The sequence below is a fragment of the Notothenia rossii genome (genome assembly GCF_949606895.1).
Source record: "Notothenia rossii genome assembly, chromosome: 10".
NCBI lineage: Eukaryota > Metazoa > Chordata > Actinopteri > Perciformes > Nototheniidae > Notothenia > Notothenia rossii.
In genome coordinates, this window is record NC_136908.1 from 21,870,593 (window position 1) to 21,890,859 (window position 20,267).

Genomic DNA, 20,267 nt, shown 5'->3' on the forward strand with positions numbered 1-20,267 from the left:
TTGAGAAATATGTCATCGGGGTTCCTCAAGGCTCCATCTTAGGACCTTTGATTTTTAATATGTATATGCTACCTCTGGCTGAAATTATTAAAAAGAGTGATCTAAGTTATCACATCTATGCAGACGACACCCACATTTATTTTAAAATCACACCAGGAGACTGTTCTTCGATTAGAACACTGAGCAAGTGCATTGAGCACATCACTGACTGGATGACTCAGAACTTTCTCCAACTGAACAAACAAAAAACTGAGATCATTGTTTTTGGAGCAAAGAAGGACTGATTAAAAGTAATCGCAGAGCTTCAGTCAGCAGACTACAAAACCAATAATAAAGCCAAAAATCTAGGTGTAGTGATGGACTCAGACCTGAATTTCAACAGCCACATTACAACAGTCATTAGGTCTGCTTATTATCGCCTGAAGAATATATCGAGGATTAAAAAAGTTATGTCACAACAGGACTTAGAAAAGCTTGTCCATGCTTTTATTTTCAGTAGACTCGACTACTGCAATAGTAGTAGTAGTAAAATTCACAGGACTGACAAAAAAATCCATCAGAAAACTGCAGCTGATCCAGAACGCTGCTGCATGTGTCCTCACTAACACTAAAAGAGTGGATCACATCAGTCCGGTTCTGAAATCTCTACATTGGCTTCCAGTCGGCCAAAGAATTGATTTTAAAGTACTATTGCTAGTTTTTAAATCATTACATGGTTTAGGACCAAAGTATATTGTTGAACTCCTGCATAATTACGAGCCATCAAGGTGCCTCAGGTCTTCTGGGACGGGTCTGCTATCGGTTCCGAGAGTAAAAACAAAACATGGAGAGGCAGCATTTAGCTGTTATGCCCCGACACTCTGGAATAAACTACCCAAATCATGCATGTCCGCAGAAACGCTTACTATTTTTAAATCGAGACTAAAAACATATTTCTTTGCCGCTGCTTTTAATTGAGATGCTCATATTCCTAAAAAGTATTTTAATTTGTTTTGTAAAGCACTTTGAATTGTCGCGTACAGAAAAGTGCTATATAAATAAACTTGCCTTGCCTTGCCTTAATATTGGCTTAGGATAAAACTATTGCTGATATATGAGTCGATTGCCATTTAGTACAAAAAGCACAAGACCCTTCAAAAAAGGTGCTCAATGCATTCTTAAAATGGAGGATTTTCTCATACGACATTATTCCTGACATGTCCTGAAAGCTCATGTTTGCAAGTGCATCACACAGAAAGAGTGTAGACAAATGCACTCAAAAGGGGAAGACTATCACCTTACCACAATGCAATGCCAGGCAGATACATAATACCCTGTTAGCACCTTGAGTAACCACACTCACTCATATTTATTTAGTCCCTACAACATTGTTTCATTCACACAGAAGTGTCTTTCTTTGCAACAGCTGTATGACAAACATACAGATAGAGACCTCGTATTAGCACAAATTGTTCTAGTCTCCTGCTCTTGATGTCATTATATGCTTTAAGGGCACTTTTACCCAAAATAACAATGTAACACTTTGTGAAAATCACAATAAATGAACTATAACTGTGATGGTATGATCTGTAATATAATGTGACAAAATGACATCTCAAATGTTCCCCTAATTATTGCCTGCGGTATAGCACACTGCACATGCACCAAGCGTGCATTCAGGCTGTTGCAGTTGCTCCTGGCTGCCTTGTTTACACCAGGGAGAAACTAATAGTGCTAAAGCCTGCTGGCATGGTGGTCGGAAAAAAGGATATCCCCACTGAATCTGTAGAAGGACAAAGGGGATGGAGGGTAAACCGAAGAGACGAAGGAGGAGGGCTTAGTTCAGATGTTTGGAGAAAAGGATATACAGTATATGCGGTGTCATAAGATCACTGGCTAATAATGGTAAAGTTAACGGTATTGGCCAGGAGTCAGATGGAATAACTGAAGTGTAGTTTAATGTGCTTTACGGAAAAAGGGCTGCATCAGAATACATCTGACAAAATCCTGTGCCTCAGACGCTGTGCCTAAGACCCTGTTTCCCTGTGGCTGATACAACCTTGTTTGCACATTTTTACTTCAATTTGTGTTTATATAAATACTTATTTATTGTATTCTAATATAGTGCAACTGTCACAAAATCTAAATCCCCCCTGGGATTAATAAAGTATTTTGATTGATTGATTCACCAAATTCACATAAATTGAACATCCTATGTTTTGAAATGGTCGACAGTGACATCCACGATGCATGTTAAGAAATGCGATCAGCTGTTCCCTGCTATGCGGCCCTGGATGGTGGAACAGCCAACATGACCGCCAGAGAGCATGATATGTTGTCAGAAATCAATCCTGGCCACACTCTTCCACCTTTACCTCAGTCCACCTCACTTTCCTGTTTTCCCTCTTGAACAGTGAAACTCTACTCTGCACTAATCACTTACCTCTTTCCTCAGTTGCCCCCTACTCTCTGCGGTGAAACACAACTCTGGGCTAATTTTAGTCCCGGTGTGATCCAATATTGCCCATTACACTTCCCACACCTCTCTCCTTCACTAACCATCAGTATACCCAATGCCTCTTCATATCTTAGGTTCTCCTATGTCTCTCTCTCACGCTGTCCCTCTAGCTGTCTTTAAGACCCTTACGGACTTATAGACAGAAAGTATAAACTGATCAAACTAACAGCTAAGTTTCCCAGTATTCCACCAATATCCTTTCTAAAGTGAACAGCGTGTTGTATGTAGCTGGTGAAGAGTCACGTACAGTGAAATGTCCTATGGAAGGATTTAGTGTGTTGCTCTAAGACACTTCTGCAGTCTTAATTAGAGCTGGGGACAGATTGTCTGACTTTTTAGTTTCAACACTGCAATGTTCTGTAGGAGCAACTTGCTGCTAATGTCAGGGCTTTAGCTGTTGGTAGGCCACGCTAAAGTCGGACTGAAGAGATCACACAAATGTGGAAATATAGCAAAAGCCTACTGTAAATCCAGGAACTGATTGAAGTAATTTAACTGGATTTTAAACATAATGGGAAACCTGTGTAAAAATGTATATACACTGAACAAAAATATAAATGCAACACTTTTGTTTTTGCTCCCATTTTTCATGAGATGAACTCAAAGATCTAAAACATTTTCCATATACACAAAATAACCATTTCTCTCAAATATTGTTCACAAATCTGAAAAAATCTGTGATAGTGAGCACTTCTCCTTTGCCGAGATAATCCATCCCACCTCACAGGTGTGGCATATCAAGATGCTGATTAGGCAGCATGATTATTGCACAGGTGTGCCTTAGGCTGGCCACAATAAAAGGCCACTCTGAAACGTGCAGTTTTGCTTTATTGGGGGGGTCTGGGGGGGTTCGAAAACCAGTCAGTATCTGGTGTGACCACCATTTGCCTCACGCAGTGCAACACTTCTCCTTTGCATAGAGTTGATCAGGTGGTTGATTGTGGCCTGTGGAATGTTGGTCCACTCCTCTTCAATGGCTGTGCGAAGTTGCTGGATATTGGCAGGAACTGGAACACGCTGTCGTATACGTCGATCCAGAGCATCCCAAACATGCTCAATGGGTGACATGTTAGGGTTAGGGTTAAAACTGACTGGTTTTCGGACCCCCACAATAAAGCAAAACTGCACGTTTCAGAGTGGCCTTTTATTGTGGCCAGCCTAAGGCACACCTGTGCAATAATCATGCTGCCTAATCAGCATCTTGATATGCCACACCTGTGAGGTGGGATGGATTATCTCGGCAAAGGAGAAGTGCTCACTATCACAATGTTCAACTTTTGAGGCTCGAGGCTTGGCATCAGCCAATCAAATCCCGTTTATGCAAATCCCGCCAGTGCAAGCGCAGCCAATCAAACCGCGTGCAAGCTGGGAGAGCCAGACCGCAGTTCATTTCCTCATATTCCAAACGAGATATTACGGTAGCAAATCACCCGGTTCTTTACGACCGGAACTATTTACCGGGATACAAACCGGAGGAACCAGGCATGGAGGGAGGTGGCAGAGACAGTGGGTGAAACTGATAGTTTTTTCGCCTGTTTGGAGAGTTTATATCCAGTTTACTTCGTTTTAACATTGCTATTGCTTTGTATGTCGGGGGCGGGAGATTCATGTGATTGGTTGCTCGCAAAAAATCACCAAGCTTCAGACACGCCCAGCTTCAAGATTTTTTCATGCCTGTAGTGTAGACGGGCCGTAAGGCACACCTGTGCAATAATCATGCTGCCTAATCAGCATCTTGATATGCCACACCTGTGAGGTGGGATGGATTATCTCGGCAAAGGAGAAGTGCTCACTATCACAGATTTTTTTCAGATTTGTGAACAATATTTGAGAGAAATGGTTATTTTGTGTATATAGAAAATGTTTTAGATCTTTGAGTTCATCTCATGAAAAATGGGAGCAAAAACAAAAGTGTTGCATTTATATTTTTGTTCAGTGTACATATATCGGTGTGTAGCTACATGTGCACAGCTGAATGTTAATGCATGTTGTCATTTGTAGTCAAACGTAATGCATATGTAGGTCTTTTTAAATAGAGAAGTGTTTAACTCCATACATTCTAAACATGACTGCCAACCCTCTGTAGCTGTAGACATGTGATATGCTAACTTTACTGGCAGAGTTTGACCTTTACCTCATTTTCGTTTAATGTAAGCCCATCCCATAGCTCTGGGCGATGCACTCAAAATAAAAATAAATAAAAATAAGTGACACAAAATTCCTGTTTTAATCTCTGCTCCCAAGGGCGATAGCATCAAACAAAAGGCTTTCCCCATCCAACACGGTCTTCAAAGACCCACTGACGCACACAGACACAGGTTAAATGACTTCGCACATCCTGGACTGCCCATAGGCATAGGGTTTCAACAACCAATTAACACTAGTGGTGACCATGACCACCAGCCCTCACATGCCAGCCAATCAACATGATGATGATGATGATTATCATTCACAACACATTTGTATTGGGGAGGCCTTTTACACTACGCATATAATCAGAGCTCTATTATTGCCTTTTACCATATTTGTATTGTGTTCAGAGTATTGAAAACAAACAAAAAAGACACATTTCTGTACAAATAAATGTCGCTGGCTAATCTGGAGTGTGATTCAGTTTTCATTTCATTTTCTTTCACTTTTTCCCAATTTTGTTCTAATAACAGAACATCCCATGAGGACAATCCTCCAGATGTTCTGACACAACCTTCACACCATCTTGTCCAAAAACATACATGTTACTATGTGACAGGAGAAGATTAACACCACTGCAAAGTGTGATCAGGTTTCCCTTTTTTGGAACACACAAGATCAGAACACCTAACACACACCATACCACACACACTTGGCCATAAACACAAAAGCAAACATGCAAAGACATTAAAGCACATGCTGTGTACATGGACACAGATTTACATGGAAGGAAACTGTACACACAAAATATTAACATATTGTGTTGCACATAGCACAGAAGAAAGGCCTAGATGTGTTAAGACCAACCAGGGCTTAAGAACCGAGGCACACAAAGGTTAGCAAACAGGTGGCGGGCCAGGAAAGAAGGAAACAGCAACATTGTGTGTGTGTGTGTGTGTGTGTGTGTGTGTGTGTGTGTGTGTGTGTGTGTGCCAAGTTCAGGGGTGAAGGAGGTGCACAGTTTTTAAGCACCTGTTGTGTGACCATGTGTGTGACCCTGTTGTTATACATCAGCTAATTGGTCGTCCGCCTGTCTACAGCTCCCAAACACTGAACTGAATCTTTTACAGGCTCACATACAATAAGAGAAAGCGGCTCCATCCATGCACATACGTAAAGGTTGCACTACCAAAACAGGTGCGTCATGCAAGAACGACACGGGAGATTCAGGGAAGGAGACTGTGGTCACATAACAGAGAGAACTAAGCGTGACAGTGGAGATGAACAGATGGACATAAAAAGACAGAAAGAGCAACAGAGAGAAAAAGTAGCACTTAAAGGAATGACAGAGGGAAACTGACCAGGGTTTGCTTGTATCTCAGAGCCTTCCTTTCCGACGCATCTGCGGCCATTGACACTGTCACTGACCCAAAAATAAACCCACCCGCTCACCGTCTGTCTCAGCATTACCAGGACGAGCTGGACACCCAGCCAGGACACTCCAACACACACACATAGACACACACACACATGCTGCAGGACGACACCGGGATAGACATACACCCGCATGGACCCCCACAGAAACACACTCGCACTCTCTCACGCATTCTGACATGGTGGAAACTAGCTCCAGCAGGGGTTCCCCCCTACATGCCCCAAGCTCACTGCTCACCTTCTGTGAAGTAAAGGAAGCAGAAAAATAAATGCCGAAGTGAATCAGAATACTGTCCAAAATACTATTTGTTGAACTTCTTAACACTGGGTATGAACTACTATTGAAATGACAGGAGTCAATCCATGGCAGCACAGCTTCAGATGAGACTGAGCTCCATCAAACACAAAAACACTGTTTTTGTGTACTAAGCAAGGGTTTATTTGTTGTTGCAATAGCAACTCCTACCGGCTGCTCTGCTGTGTTGAAATGGGTTGGGGAGAGTAAACATGTCTTTATTCTGTTTCCTTTTAGTTAACATCCTGCTTGCAAGTGAAAAGACAAAAACAAATGTCCTTCCGCAAAAACAAACAACATCAACATAGCTACTGTATAACATGTACAAACCAACAGAATTAAAGGCAAAAGCTTTCAACCTAATAAATGTAACAGTCTGTATCAGTGTCTGTCTAAATGAACATGCAATTAGACAAATGACTAACAAACAAACCCTCGCTGTTACATTTGTGGAAACACACGGAACAGTAAATGAAACTTGTAAAACATTTTAGTTCCGGGTGGATAGAGATCAATGGCTATGTTGAAACCTGACAAAGTGATGTCAGAGTTTGGGTGTGTCAGCAGCTTGACTTTACAAAGGGAAGAGGGTGAAGGGTGATGCAGCACGTGAAAAATACTAATTACACACGCACGCAAGCCAGTGTCACGCCTTTGGCTCAAATAAAAGTGATAAGAGCATCGGAGTCCGTTTCTTTTATATCTTGCCAGCATGAATACAGTAAATAAAAATGATCGCACTGTTACCATACAATAGAAGCTTTAAATACTCATTTATCTTATTTTATCTACTCGCGTTTATCTTGAATGTCTCGACAAGTCACCAAACCTCTTTGAGGAAGGACAAAGGCATTTTCCGAATACGCTTTAATCGTTTAATATGAGTAGATGCACATAAACGTCAACGTCTATATCTCTTATTTTGGAGCCTGTGAAAATGTCTAAATTGTTTCACACTGAGAAAAGGCAATATACGCAAACTGACAAGTCTAACAACAGTTTTGCGGTTTTCTTAAAATGTTTGCTTTTTCACTTTAGGGAAATTCTCCTTCTTCGTGGCCATGGGGCAAAGCCAACTTACTGAAATGTTTCAAACCGTTTCAGACTGCTTCAGTGATGTATTATATTGCGCTTTGAGCAGGAAAAGTGCTATATAAATAATATGCATTATTATTATATAGATATAGTTATTTTTTGTATTTTTCCTTGACCATTTAAAGTAAACACATGATGGGGGTCAGAAAATATATCATGTTGCCTTTCTGCCTACAGTAGTAATAAACAAGTTGACAAATGTATTGATATATGTCTGGAAACTCGACACACATCAACTATGACAGACAATCGTGCACATACATAGCAAATATAAAACTGAAATCAAGGTGTGTTCAGGTGATAAGGAGAAGTATGTACAAAGTGTTGAAGGGGTGGGTGTGGCCAACCTGAGAGAGAGAGAGTCACAGAGAGAAAAGAAAAACAAACGCGACAGAAAACACACCTGACTGGTGACAGCAAAATAGAAACTAACTTTCACAGTATCTACCCTAGAAATGTGTCTTCTTGTGGATATCACTCTAAACTGCACACCAACTATGATAACATGACAACTGAGAGGATGCACTTGAATACAACTCTACACAGGGTCAGCAGACTGCATGTTTTGGTTTGGAGGAGCACACAGACACCTGAACAGTCGTAGAAAGTTGGCCAGGTAAGAGAAACATTTTTTACAAACAACTATTTGGGCAAATGATATACTGTGACTGAAACTCACTTTCCAGCTCAAATCTAACTTGGGACAAAATATGAAAGTTTGTATCACAATATGCGCTTGTGTCAATTCTGTGTGTGTGTGTGTGTGTGTGTGTGTGTGTGTGTGTGTGTGTGTGTGTGTGTGTGTGTGTGTGTGTGTGTGTGTGTGTGTGTGTGTGTGGACATGGCCAGCCTTTAGGAGTGGTGTTGGCGCATATGAATGTGGGAGAACAATGTGGACAAACTGGTTTAGTGACATCCATTCTCTTTACAGTAAGTCATCCCTTAGCAATGGCCTACTTCAAACCAGTGTGACCTCGTAAGGGAGTGTGTTTTGTTCACACAGCGTACTCTATAACAAGACCTTTCCATGCTCTGATGAGCTGATGAGGTGAGGATGACGCTGCATTGTTAACACACCAAAGAAACACACCTGTACTGTAAAGTGTCTTCACTCTAATGATAGAACCCTTACAACAGAACAACGGCCAGTGGTTTGAGATGAAAAGGAGAAGGACAAGGAAGGCATGAGAACATTTCTCCAACATACAAGCTGCTCATAGACACATTTCCAATAAACCTTTGCCAGCATAAAGATATGTCAGGTAAGGAGCAAATGTACACTTATTGCTTAATTGTATTGAATTGACAGAAACTACATTTAAAGCAATATCAACAGAGGCTAGCAAACCAATAACCCTGAAGTGTGTTAGGTAAGGGAACATTGACCTTTAAGAAGTCACTGTTAAATAAAAACATCATACATTTGCAGAAAAAACGGTTTCAACATGGTTTAATTTCCAAACACCTATGTACTAATTGTTTTATATTACATAGTTCTTAAATAGCTAACATTTTAAGAAAGCAAACTGTTTTAATGAGGAGGAAGCCTTTTCTTTATTTGTTTTGAACAACTTTTTGTTCTTACTTGATGCAGCCCATCCCTTTGATATGTGCCAACATTGATAACATGTATACAATTAACAGGCTAAATAGCTGTTAGTTTGGCCTAACTTCTGTTGCACTGTGAACTAGGACTTCTTAAGTACATGGTGTGTACTATGTTGATTTCAGGTTGTGTTCGGGACTCAGATACCTGTAGCATTACTGTTGGCATGATACTGCTGTAAATCAATCTCAGGCATGAAAGTTATTCCAGGCGGACAGAACACACTATTGTCAACATTTGTTAAACAAACAAGGTGCCTCACTTGCACAAAGTGGTTTCCAGGGCATACTGGAAGCAGCTGTGTGCTTTATCATTTATGAGCTGTCGTGTAAAAGGTGCGTGTTTGAAAAAACGTAGGCATATTGTGTTCTGCCACTTAGTTTGCTTTATGGATATTGTCTATGTATTATTGTGCTTTTTCACTGACTTGTGACGCCCCACAATGGAGATGACGAATAATGTTTGCTTTTAAAGGATAATTGATGTGAAACCTAGGCAAGGCAAGGCATGTTTATTTGTATTGCACCTTTCAACAAATGGCAATTTGCTTGACAGAAAAATGATAACACTAAGAGCACAGTATCAGAAGATGTCCTGCATAGAGAAGTGTCTAGCCTCATTGCTGCCTTTTTTAGAATTGGACCAAGAATAAAGAGAAGATCCTACACCAGGAGTAATCAATACTATGCAAATGTTCAACCCAAAATCACAATTTACTGTGTGGTAAAAATAACCCTCCTGATGCAAGACTTTAATAGTTCTAGGGAAATGTTAAGATCAAATAAAGCTGGTATATCATGTCTGTGACTTGAGAAGTTTAATGGGCTTCCTAATGCCAGGTTATCCTTTCAAGGCTTTTATGGATTTTGGGTCAGTGCTGAGCGATGGTAATGCTGATCTCTACTCCTCTATTATCTGTGTAACTGATAGCTGGTTGACTATACACATAGAAAACAAGCTGTCAAACATTGCTTCTGATATGTGCTGTGAGAATCCAGATAAAAAAAGAGTTCACTGTTAATATTTGTTATGTAAGAAGAGATTAAAAAAAGAAAGTCCTGGGCGTATGCTGTTTACAGAACTTTACTGATAGCACTTAAAGCAAAGCTAAAATCTGAACCAGCAACTTTGACCAGCTACAGCTGTATATAGAGTTCTTAGAGGCAGATGCTGCTCCCTGTATCTGAGCTTAGAGGATTTAGGCTGGCTGCTGAGCAGAGGTAATGTTGATCTCTTCCTCCAACTGATAGTAATGTTGATCTTATATGTTCCTCTTTGCCCTCCAGCATGTCACTCAACTCCACGGCCGATAATCTGTGTGCACCGGATGACCACCTCTGTAGTAAGGACTGCCACTCTTCACCTCTCTCTCTCGCTCATCATCATCATCACCTACACTTTGACTTGTGTTTCTCATCTTGCTTATTCTTCAATTATCTTGCCCTCTTTAAATTATTCCACCTTTCTGCAAACCTGCGACACACCCATATTCCAGTATTTAGCAGCTAGATATACCTCAAAGCAAACCATTTTCCTGTCATCAAGCTGAATTTAACAACTGCCAGGGTGGCTTTCCTAATCTTACATTTCAGCTGGGGAATTAAACTAAATCTAGAGGATTCGCTCTTGCTTAACCTCGAGAACTTTTGATCTTGCCAATTCAAGTTGATTGTCTTGTATTGCACTTGGGTTATCCACGGTGTTAGGGAGGAGTGAACCACAAATACTAAAAAGAGTAGTTTAACTACATTTACACAACTTCAAATGAAAAGCCCCATTTGTTTTTTTCTTTCAACACATTTGTGTCAGGCCGCCTCCATCACATACTCAAACTCTTACCTTTGTGTAGTGCCGGCATGATCAAAATAATGGCCGATGCTCAGCGACCACCATTGCTACACTAAAGCAAATATATGACACTGACTAGCTCCATCAATAACATACATATTTATATAATATGACGTTTTTAGTTATCTGGCTATTTTGTATTTTCATTAAAGTAAACAACAGCCATTTGGCATTACACAGAGTACATCAGAGGAACGATGAATGTATCTGTAGAGGTCATTTTGAGATGGAAACCACAGTTGCAGGTTTTGTCCTGGTAAACAAAAAATAAAAAGCACAAAATTGCACTCTTCAAATCTGATAATGTATTGGTATTTAACAACTATAAAGAGTCTCATTAGTTCTGTATTTATTTAACTATGAAAATGTCTGCTGATGTCTACAATGATGTTGCAACATCCAGCCTTTAGATAAGGCTGCATGAAATACAGAGGTTCCATGTGATATGGGATTGCACAATCAGTTGGAGTAAAACAGCTGCCTCACAGGCAGAGTCGGGAAGGCTTTAAGATTACACAATCAACTACGTTATATAACCTTTCAACAGTAAGAGGTGTCTGTTAAGTTGTGTGTTAACAGGAAATAACTTTTTATTTTTAAATAGAATGGCAATGGCACATGTCTTTGTTAAACAAGGTTAATATTGAGTCTAAACAGACTACAATGTTGGACTAGTATTGAGTCTTCAAGTTTCAGTCTTTTATGAGAATGACAAGAAATGCTTGTCTTCCATAATAATGTGGCACAACCAGAACATGATGCTTACATTCCAGATACTTCTTGAACAACACTGGATTCAGGAGTGTTGGATGATGGATCGAATGGCTCCTGCTACGGCTAAAACGCAAAAAAGTCCAGTGAAGAAGTATAATGCAATACTAATTAACCTTGTTTAACCAGGAAACACTTATGTATTTCCTGATAGGCATAAGTTATCCAAAGAGAAAGGTCAAATGTCTTATTCTCTGAATGTCAATGAATGAGCCACCTGAGCCAGTCCCACTGGATAGTGCAGTCTTATTGAGTTGTTGGTAATGCAGCAACAATACAGCAGGACGTTATTATCAACTACTAAGTAAGGCAGAGCTAGTCAGCAATGCAAAAGCATGACGATGACTCACAATTGTGAAAAATGCATTCCACAAAAAAAAAATGCATTCCACGATCAAAGAAAAAAAGAGAATAATACTAAAATAAAACCGTAGTAAAGAGCTAGATCTGTGTCTAAATATGTGATTCATCTAAAACTGAAGAGGGAGAATATCTGGAAACTGATCGATATATGATTGACATACCTGTATATCTAAATTATTCTCATAATTAACAATTTTAAAGTTAATCGTCTTATTTTTGTTGCATAGCTTTTACCCTTGCAATAAACTAAGGACTTTGGGCGCTTAAAGGTGGGGTAGGTCATTCACTTCAGAAACACTTTTTGTTATATTCCATGGAATGCTCTTAACATCCCGGTAGCAATAAATATATTAAATGCTTTGACAATAAATACATACATTTCATCAGTGGAAGCCTTTCACTGTAAAAAGCACGACCAATCATTTTAGCCGGCCCGGCTAAAGTAACTGGATGGCATACCTGCCTGTCAGCCTTCCATCTGTGCACAAACTTATCTCGTGCCCTCATTGGTCATGTGCGCGTTCGTGTGTGTTGGAGGAGGGGCTCTGTAAGGAAGTCTGAAGGAAGGGGCAGATTGTTTTCGGCTGCGTACTTTCAAATTCGAGCGCACTCGAGCTGGTTTCTCCATTCTTACCTACATTACCTTTAACGATACCAATGTCTTTATTTTGTGTTGCTATATTTACAATAATATACAAAATAACAGTTTTAAACTCATTCAGCACTTCATTAGACTATATTTGAATGACAAATTCCATCGCACAAATGTAGGAATTAATCTTTAACATAGCATTCTTCAACAAGAAAAAGTAAATGAATTTAATGTAACATGTTTAAAGGGCATGTTTAGCTTGCTATGCAACTACCTACTGTATCCTAGCCGTGTTGCATGCAAGATGTCAGATCAGAGCATCTTTTCTGCTGAGAGCCCGTGGCAGTCAACAAAGTGACTATCGGCTGATACAGATGTTCAGCCAATAAATACAATAACCATATATTTTAAATACAAATGAAAAATGAAGGTGTTTCTTTCAAATACTGATGTGCCTTGTGAAATCACAGTTGTATCTAGCTATAAATCAACATGTCAACAGTGTTAATGGTGGATGATGTAATGTTCTTATAGAACATCCTGTCAACACTTTGGGGGGGTGCAATATTTTTTACAGGCAACATATTGGTCTCGTCATAGTACCCTAAACAGAACACTGAAACCAAACCTGCACAAACCACCTCACAGTGTAATTGAATATTGTTTGCATTTAAACATTGGCGCACAAAATAAAAAAAGAGCGTTGAGGACTTAAGAGCTGTGAGTGCTGTCCTAACTTTAATATAAGAAACTATGAATTAGGACATTCCTGCTGTGGGACATTCTACCAAATCAGACCAAGTCGACAAGAAGCCCAGCACTATACGTCTGAAAGGAAATGGCCTCCTCCTGTTCCCTGACATTTACACATCAATTTCTCTCTCAGTTGTAAGGGAGCATTTGCAGGCAGTGATCATCGTCCCTACTCTGCTCCTCCTGTCAACCCTGTTGGGCTTATTGGCTATGTGCTGCCTGAGGTATTGTCCTGAAAGGAAGGGGCCAAAGACCACTTCCGCTCCACGCTACCACAGCGCATCGCACAAGCAGAGGCATAGCCACAGAAATCACCTACAGGGCATTGATGGTGAGCAATCATGCATAAGATTCTGCGTCATTCTTATTTTACTTGGTTTCAGTGGAAAGCCACGAGAACTAGACTCCCATGTTTAATTCTGCTCTGCTCTGCATATCTCTCTCCCTCAATAGCACCCCCGGGGATTAACCCACTGGAACATGAAGAGCTGCCAATGTCAGTTCAACAAGTGCAACAGAATGTCAGACCAACTCTGGCTGCAGTACCCCCGATGTCCACAGAGAGGCAAAGAGGAGCCTTCAGCCAGATGACTGCGCTGCACCCGTCCTTCCCCGTCTCATATAACAACACATACATCCTCTACAGAGCCCGCAAGGACAACAGAGATGTCATCCTGAGGATGCTAAAAGGTAGAAAGAGACTAACCTCAGAAAGAGGCTCTACTGCTGACTGCATGTCGGCTGAAGAAGTCAAGATCATGTATTTGTTCCAGTCATTCCTCAGAAATTCAGAGATACCAAGGTTAAAAAAACCTCAAGGACATCAAATGTTACTTTCCATGTTAAATCACAACAAATCATGATGAAACTAACCATTTACAGTTGAAGACATTATGAGGTGTAAACTAAATATGCAATACATTAATTGTGAGTATAGTCTTCAATGAAACTTCCCAGGTTCAAATTAAAAGTAAGTCTGTTCACATGTTTAACGGTTGTCATAACAACAAGCGATGAACCATTCCCCCCCATCGTCACCCCACTCTCTATAGTCCTAAACACACACAGACGCATGTCACTTCCTCTAACTTGCACCTTACTACATAATTATCCTCATGGACCCCAAAACTGCTTTAAGGGTTTATAATATCACTTAAATATGTTTAACGTATTTCATTACCTGTACTTAAAAAAAGAGTAGACACTGTTTTTATGTGTCAATTTATTACTATGTATTTTAACTACTTATTTTTATATTGCGTTTGTTTGGTTGCTGCATTTAGTTCTGTGCCTGGTTATTATTTTGTAATTGGCACCTTATGTTCATTCTGTTTTGCTGCAGAACCAATTAACCCAATTTGGTTCCTCTTTGTGCTGCACTGTAAAAAGATGGATGGGAACTAGTCTCTCTTTTCTTACCTGTTTCTCAGAGACAGCAAACGGCCGTGAAAAGCAGGAATTTTTGAGATTTGCTGCCTTCGTGTCAGGACTCGGGCCTCACCCCTTCCTACCTGAGCTGCTGGATGTAGTCTCAGTGCAGCCGCCCCTGATGATGGTTGTGGAGGAGCTGCAGCACAGAGACCTGTTGGGGTACCTGTGGAAATGTCGACAACAGGTACATACTCCTATTAATTACCACACCATTAAACTGGAGACTGGTGAGGAACACTCTGACAATCTAAAGGGGCAGGAAGACAAAGGGAGGTTTCTGTTCAACGGAAAGTGGAAAAAATATCCATTACCCACCCCCCCAAAAAATAGTTACTTGATATTGACAGGTACAGTTTGTTACCCTAATTCTAAAAACACTGTAATATAAGCCCATTATGCTTATTAACCTCATCATGAACACAGATAGAAAAAAAGGTAAGAAATATCACATAAAAGACAGGTATGATAGTCTGACTCAAAATCCAACCATAAGGACACAGACAATTAACATTGACATGTTTTCCCTTTTTTCCTCTGCCTACTCTCTCACTGAAGGGCAACTCGGGTTCAGAGTCTTCATGTGAAATGACGGAGAAGAAGATCTTCACCATGGCAGGACAGGTGGCCTCTGCCCTGGTTGGTTCAACTGCTGCTTGCTTTTCTCTGTCTGCCTCAATCTGATCCTAATTTCTTATTATTTGGTGGCAAAACTAAAGACTTCCAGTTTCCACCTGAGGTCTGAACCCGATCTTCAGTAGTACCCCTATCTTCACTTAACAATAGGTTAAGGTTATGTTTATAAACTGTCAGGTTAACTTAACTGGCGATTTTTAGATCGTATTTTTGTGCTGATGTTGCTACTTTTCCAGTCAGGACCTTCAAAGATCTACATTTCCAGCATCCTTCTTGTTACCCTGTCTTTATCTTAAAGGTCCCATTTCATGTTTTTCTGGTTATAACCTGTCCCCTTGTGTGTTACGTAGCTTTTTCTGCATGTAAACTGTCTGCAGAGTCACAAACCCTCAAAGTACACCCTGAAGCGAGTAAAACGTATTGGGTATAGTTACGTTACGTGCGTGGAGCCGTTACGTTTGGACCAATCGGCGGACTTCTTCACACATACACATTACACACTCAATCTTTTCTCGGCTGCAGCTCTGCGGATTTCTCAGCCTGAGACGGCGGCTGCGGGTGTGTGTGTGTGTGTGCACACACACACAGACTCACAGCCAGGCTGCGGGTGTATGTGTGTGCTCGGGCCGGGTTTCGCTGTGTCTCGCTGTCTCGCAGACCCCACGCAGCAGCCAGGAAACAACACCAGTAAGCCAGCTCACACTGTCCGCTCCTCACAGCAGCGAGCCCCGCAACGTCCCGCCAACACGGCACCCAGACCCCACGCAGCATTCTCATCTGTTTGTCATTGCTGGTGTCATTTTCTGGTTGCTAACAAAGGCCATTGTAACACACAATCACACATCAGAGCACAGTGGGCTCACAGGGAGGGGGGGGGGGGGGGCAGGAGCTCCAACAAGGCGTTTAGGACAGAGAGTGAATACACATACTATACAGAGATGCTGTATGAGAAACCAATGTGAGTTTGGAAAATTGAACAATGTAAATCTATTCTAGAAGACCTCAACAATGGAATTATGATCAGTAGAAATGGCTATGACATGGGACCTTTAACATCTTTTAGGAGTACCTGCACGGTCAGCGCTGCATCCATGGCAACGTGGGATCTCGCAGCGTACTGGTTGGTGGAGATCTGACAGCTAAGCTCTGGGGACTTGGCTCGGCCTACCGCAGGAGAACACAGGCCGTATCACCGGGGGAAGTCGGGGACATTGAGATGAGGAAGTGGCAGGCACCTGAAGTGCTGGGCGGAAAGGCTGACAGTCAGAGCAGTGACATGTGAGTGGCCAATTAATAAAGATATGATATTTCTTTGATTGAAAACTCAAACCGGGTTGGGTCAAATGTGTTTTTATCATCTGATTAACATTTCTGTTGCAAAATACATTTTACTCTACAATTTGTCTGCTTTCAATGTCTTAACCATACATATTTGCAACTCATAGGAGATTTCAAAAAGTATTAATTGCTCTGCAAATTTGAACTTAAATACCGTTTCTTGTTTCTAAGATTCTATTCCTTTTTCCAACAGATGGTCCTTTGGTATCCTGCTTTACGAAATGGTCACACTGGGTGAGTCTAAATTCTAGATAAACCAAGATAATTGTTTTCTTTATAAATCATAGATAAGGACTGCATAATATTAAGTCAAATGTTGGAATTGGAAGATTATAGTTACCTGCATAGAATTAATATGAATTGCCTTTTATACAACAAGGGTGAGTTAATTATGGACCAATACTTAGTTTATACAATACAACCCAAATTTGTTTTAAATGTAGATGAACATTTCCTAAACTTGTATGACTCCTAACATTATAGTTTAGTTTAAAGTACATTTAGTGCCAGAGCTAAAGGACATTCATCTAATTTGTAATTCTCTGTTACACAGGTGACCCACCGTTTGCTGAATACAGAGCAACCGAACTTCTGCAGTATCTACAAAGGGGAAAGCATCTCAAACGGCCGACCACTTGCTCCAACTCACTGTAAGACAAACAGAAGAAAGATACCAACTTTGCACACAAATACCCCCACTAATTATGCATGTTAATCAGCGGATAGATAAAGCATGTCGATTGCTCAACACAAAAGCACAAAAGCTCACACGATGCTGTTAATAATTGATGGATCTGAATTTCCAACATTCCTAAAGCACTACATCTGACTTTAAAAATGCATTCATATTGAAACCCAATTAATACATTTCATTGAAGACCTTTGAATAAAGAATCAAATACATTAAAAAGCTAATTTCTTAACATAATGTTTTATATTCACTTTGAATTGAAACTATGGTGTCTTTTTCCCTATGCTTGAAGATATTATTTATCTCAATGGGACTATAGGCCTATTGGTTAAATGAAATAACTAATACAGAAGGTAGGAATTTATTACGCTCACTAGGCTGATAACATATTTAAACAATTGTATGTACTTTTTTTATAGTGAGTTCATAGTGTTCTGGGTGTCAATTTTAAATATAAAAAACTGTATAGTATAAAAAGCTGGTATTACATTTCAACATAGGCGTCATATACTGCGGACGTTGGGGAAATGTTTCCCCCACCACTTTGCATTAGGATAATTGGTTAAAAATGTTCTGAAAAAAGCATGCACAAGGAATTGTACACGTTTGAGAAGGTTTATTTGCACAAGAGAATATCTATCAATCTGGAGGACTATTCACACGTTTTGGGTGTATTTCTGGTAACCCAAGTGCGACAAGTTTAATATATGAGTACTAATAATTGAATAGAAGACAGTGTTTCCCACAGAATTTGATTCTATTTGTGGGGGCACCGCACCCCCCCCCCCCCCCCCCCAAAGCCAAAGGCCCCTTAACCTATTCGGGTGGTCCATGCATCCACCCCCCGCCACAAATAAATCAATGTATGGGAAACACTGGAAGAAGTTACTTGAACTGAAAAACTTTAGTAACACCAATTATTATAAAGTAGCCCTTAACTGCGAACTGCAACCATAATATAAATAAATATAAAACGAAATGTCAAAAATAGCTGAACATATAACATGTATATTTAGCCAAGATAGAATCAACTGCATAACTGTTGTAATGAATTGCATTGGTATGAACCATAGACTATATGGTATGAACAGGTGTTATTAATTAGCCACTGATTGTAAATCAACTTAGCTTAAGTTAGCTAACAAGCCAGTTAGCCTGCTAGCTACTTTAACCCACTCACCTACTATAAGGTCCAAAGAAAACAAGTTTGAACATTCAATTTAAATACATTTGTATGGAGACGTTATATCTCGTTAGCATGTGCATGCACTGAACTTGACCGATAAACCCTGAGCTGCTATTTCAAACAGCCTACGACGACACGTTACTGGCTGCGAGTGCGAGCGACACAGCAATAATATGTTGTCATAACAATCTTACTATGTTTCTTATATAAGGAGAGATACATAGGCTTATAGGTATTTTTTGCAGGGTTTTTAGCATAGACTGTATAAGGTTTTTAGGTTACAATGTTATGACCTTTTACCCTATTTTGTAGGTACTCCATCATAAAGAACTGCAGCCATTGGCGCCCCGAACACCGTCTGTCAACGTCGGAGCTCATTAGAACACTTCAGTCAGGAGAGAAATCAGCCAATGGGAGGAAAGTTCTCAAAGTGACTCAACCACTGGATATCGAGAAGTACCTAAGGGAGGCGGGATATGGAGAGGCGTATGACTACGCTGTGCTGTGATTGGATGGGGCGGTTGTTACACCCAGGACTACTGGAAAATGGAAGAATTTATAAAATATCATTTTCTCAGAGAAATGCACCTTGTTTGTGAAACACACCTTTGTGTTTGATATATCTGTTTGTATTATTGGAACACTTAAAAACGTTATATGTTTGAATAGTAATATATGGATTGTAAATATGTCTCTTTCTGTAAACTATAACTTATGTAATGACTAATGTTATGAAAGAAAACAATACATGTTTGCTGCACTTTTCACTGAAACAACATGTTTTGTATGTATACAGCTTCTCAGAAGCTATACAAAGATGAGTGGGGTGCACTTAACTGCTGTGTGATGTCTACTTTATTAAAACACTGCATTATTTTAAAACCAATAATTATATTTATAAAATAAATAAGAAATAAGCTTTTGTAAACCTCATACATGCAAGAAAGACTTTCACTATATTCTGCAGTGTAACACTATATACTGGCACTAAATGTAACATTTTAAAAGCCTGCAGCAACATTGACTAAAGACAGAAGACAAAGGAAATAGTTAACTTGAGAAATGGCAAAGCTGAAAATCTGGTTTGCTTAAAATAACCTTGCCACATTAAACTGGAATGTGAGACGGGGAAGCGCATGTTCCAAGCTATCCATGCAAATTAAAAACATAAAACAAGAGTCTATTAGCCCTGAGGATTAGGTGACATAAAAACACAGATGTGACAGTTTTAGAACAGTTCCTTGGTTATTTATTTGCATGATGGTTTTGTTAGCTTCTCTTTTTCAAACTCAGTCCCTCCAGGAATTTGCAGTTTTTCTGATTATTGCAAGCAAACACATTTTGATCCTGAAATAGCCTCTATAAAAAGAAAAAGCTTTTTGCAGAAACCTATGTCATTTTGTGAGAAAAGTGCTACTTTTTGGGAAAACAATGATTGAATAAACAAAGCTGCAATGGTCTGCTTATTCACAAATGTTACACCGGTAATCATCGCAGACCTCCAATAATTTGACTAAGAAATTGTGGCTCCAATCACTTGCAAAGCAGGCGATTTATTTTTTGGTCATCACAATATGCCGAAGGATCTGCTGATTTAAACACTT

The 20,267-nt window shown here is 40.0% G+C and overlaps 2 protein-coding genes across 11 annotated transcripts in view; one reads left to right on the forward strand and one right to left on the reverse strand.

Annotated features, from left to right (window-relative positions):
* LOC307021046 (chloride channel protein 1-like) overlaps window positions 1–14,931 on the reverse strand; it is a 75,856-nt gene extending 60,925 nt beyond the window's left edge. For 2 of the 7 annotated variants that reach the window (XM_079652792.1, XM_079652793.1), the window contains exon 1: window positions 5,989–6,258. In XM_079652792.1, the coding sequence (XP_079508918.1) occupies window positions 5,989–6,039 (51 nt within the window). In that variant the 5' untranslated portion in view covers window positions 6,040–6,258. Of the gene's footprint in view, window positions 1–5,988; window positions 6,260–6,299; window positions 6,451–14,803 lie in introns of those variants that run through there. The other 5 variants (XR_013803066.1, XM_079652794.1, XM_079652796.1 and 2 more) reach the window with 5 other exon arrangements.
* Window positions 6,450–19,499, forward strand: LOC307021049 (tyrosine-protein kinase STYK1-like). Of its 4 annotated transcripts, none has more exons than XM_079652806.1 (12): window positions 6,450–8,067; window positions 8,383–8,499; window positions 8,575–8,713; window positions 10,344–10,399; window positions 13,518–13,715; window positions 13,838–14,074; window positions 14,815–14,999; window positions 15,371–15,451; window positions 16,512–16,726; window positions 16,980–17,020; window positions 17,340–17,436; window positions 18,976–19,499. In XM_079652806.1, the coding sequence occupies exons 4-12, from the start codon at window positions 10,345–10,347 to the stop codon at window positions 19,169–19,171; spliced, it is 1,305 nt and encodes a 434-aa protein (XP_079508932.1). In that variant the 5' UTR covers window positions 6,450–8,067; window positions 8,383–8,499; window positions 8,575–8,713; window position 10,344; the 3' UTR covers window positions 19,172–19,499. The 4 variants fall into 4 exon arrangements, with proteins under 4 accessions (XP_079508932.1, XP_079508931.1, XP_079508930.1 ...); XM_079652805.1 differs by having other exon boundaries at window positions 8,589–8,713; XM_079652804.1 differs by lacking the exon at window positions 8,575–8,713.
* The last annotated feature ends 768 nt before the right edge of the window (window positions 19,500–20,267 follow it).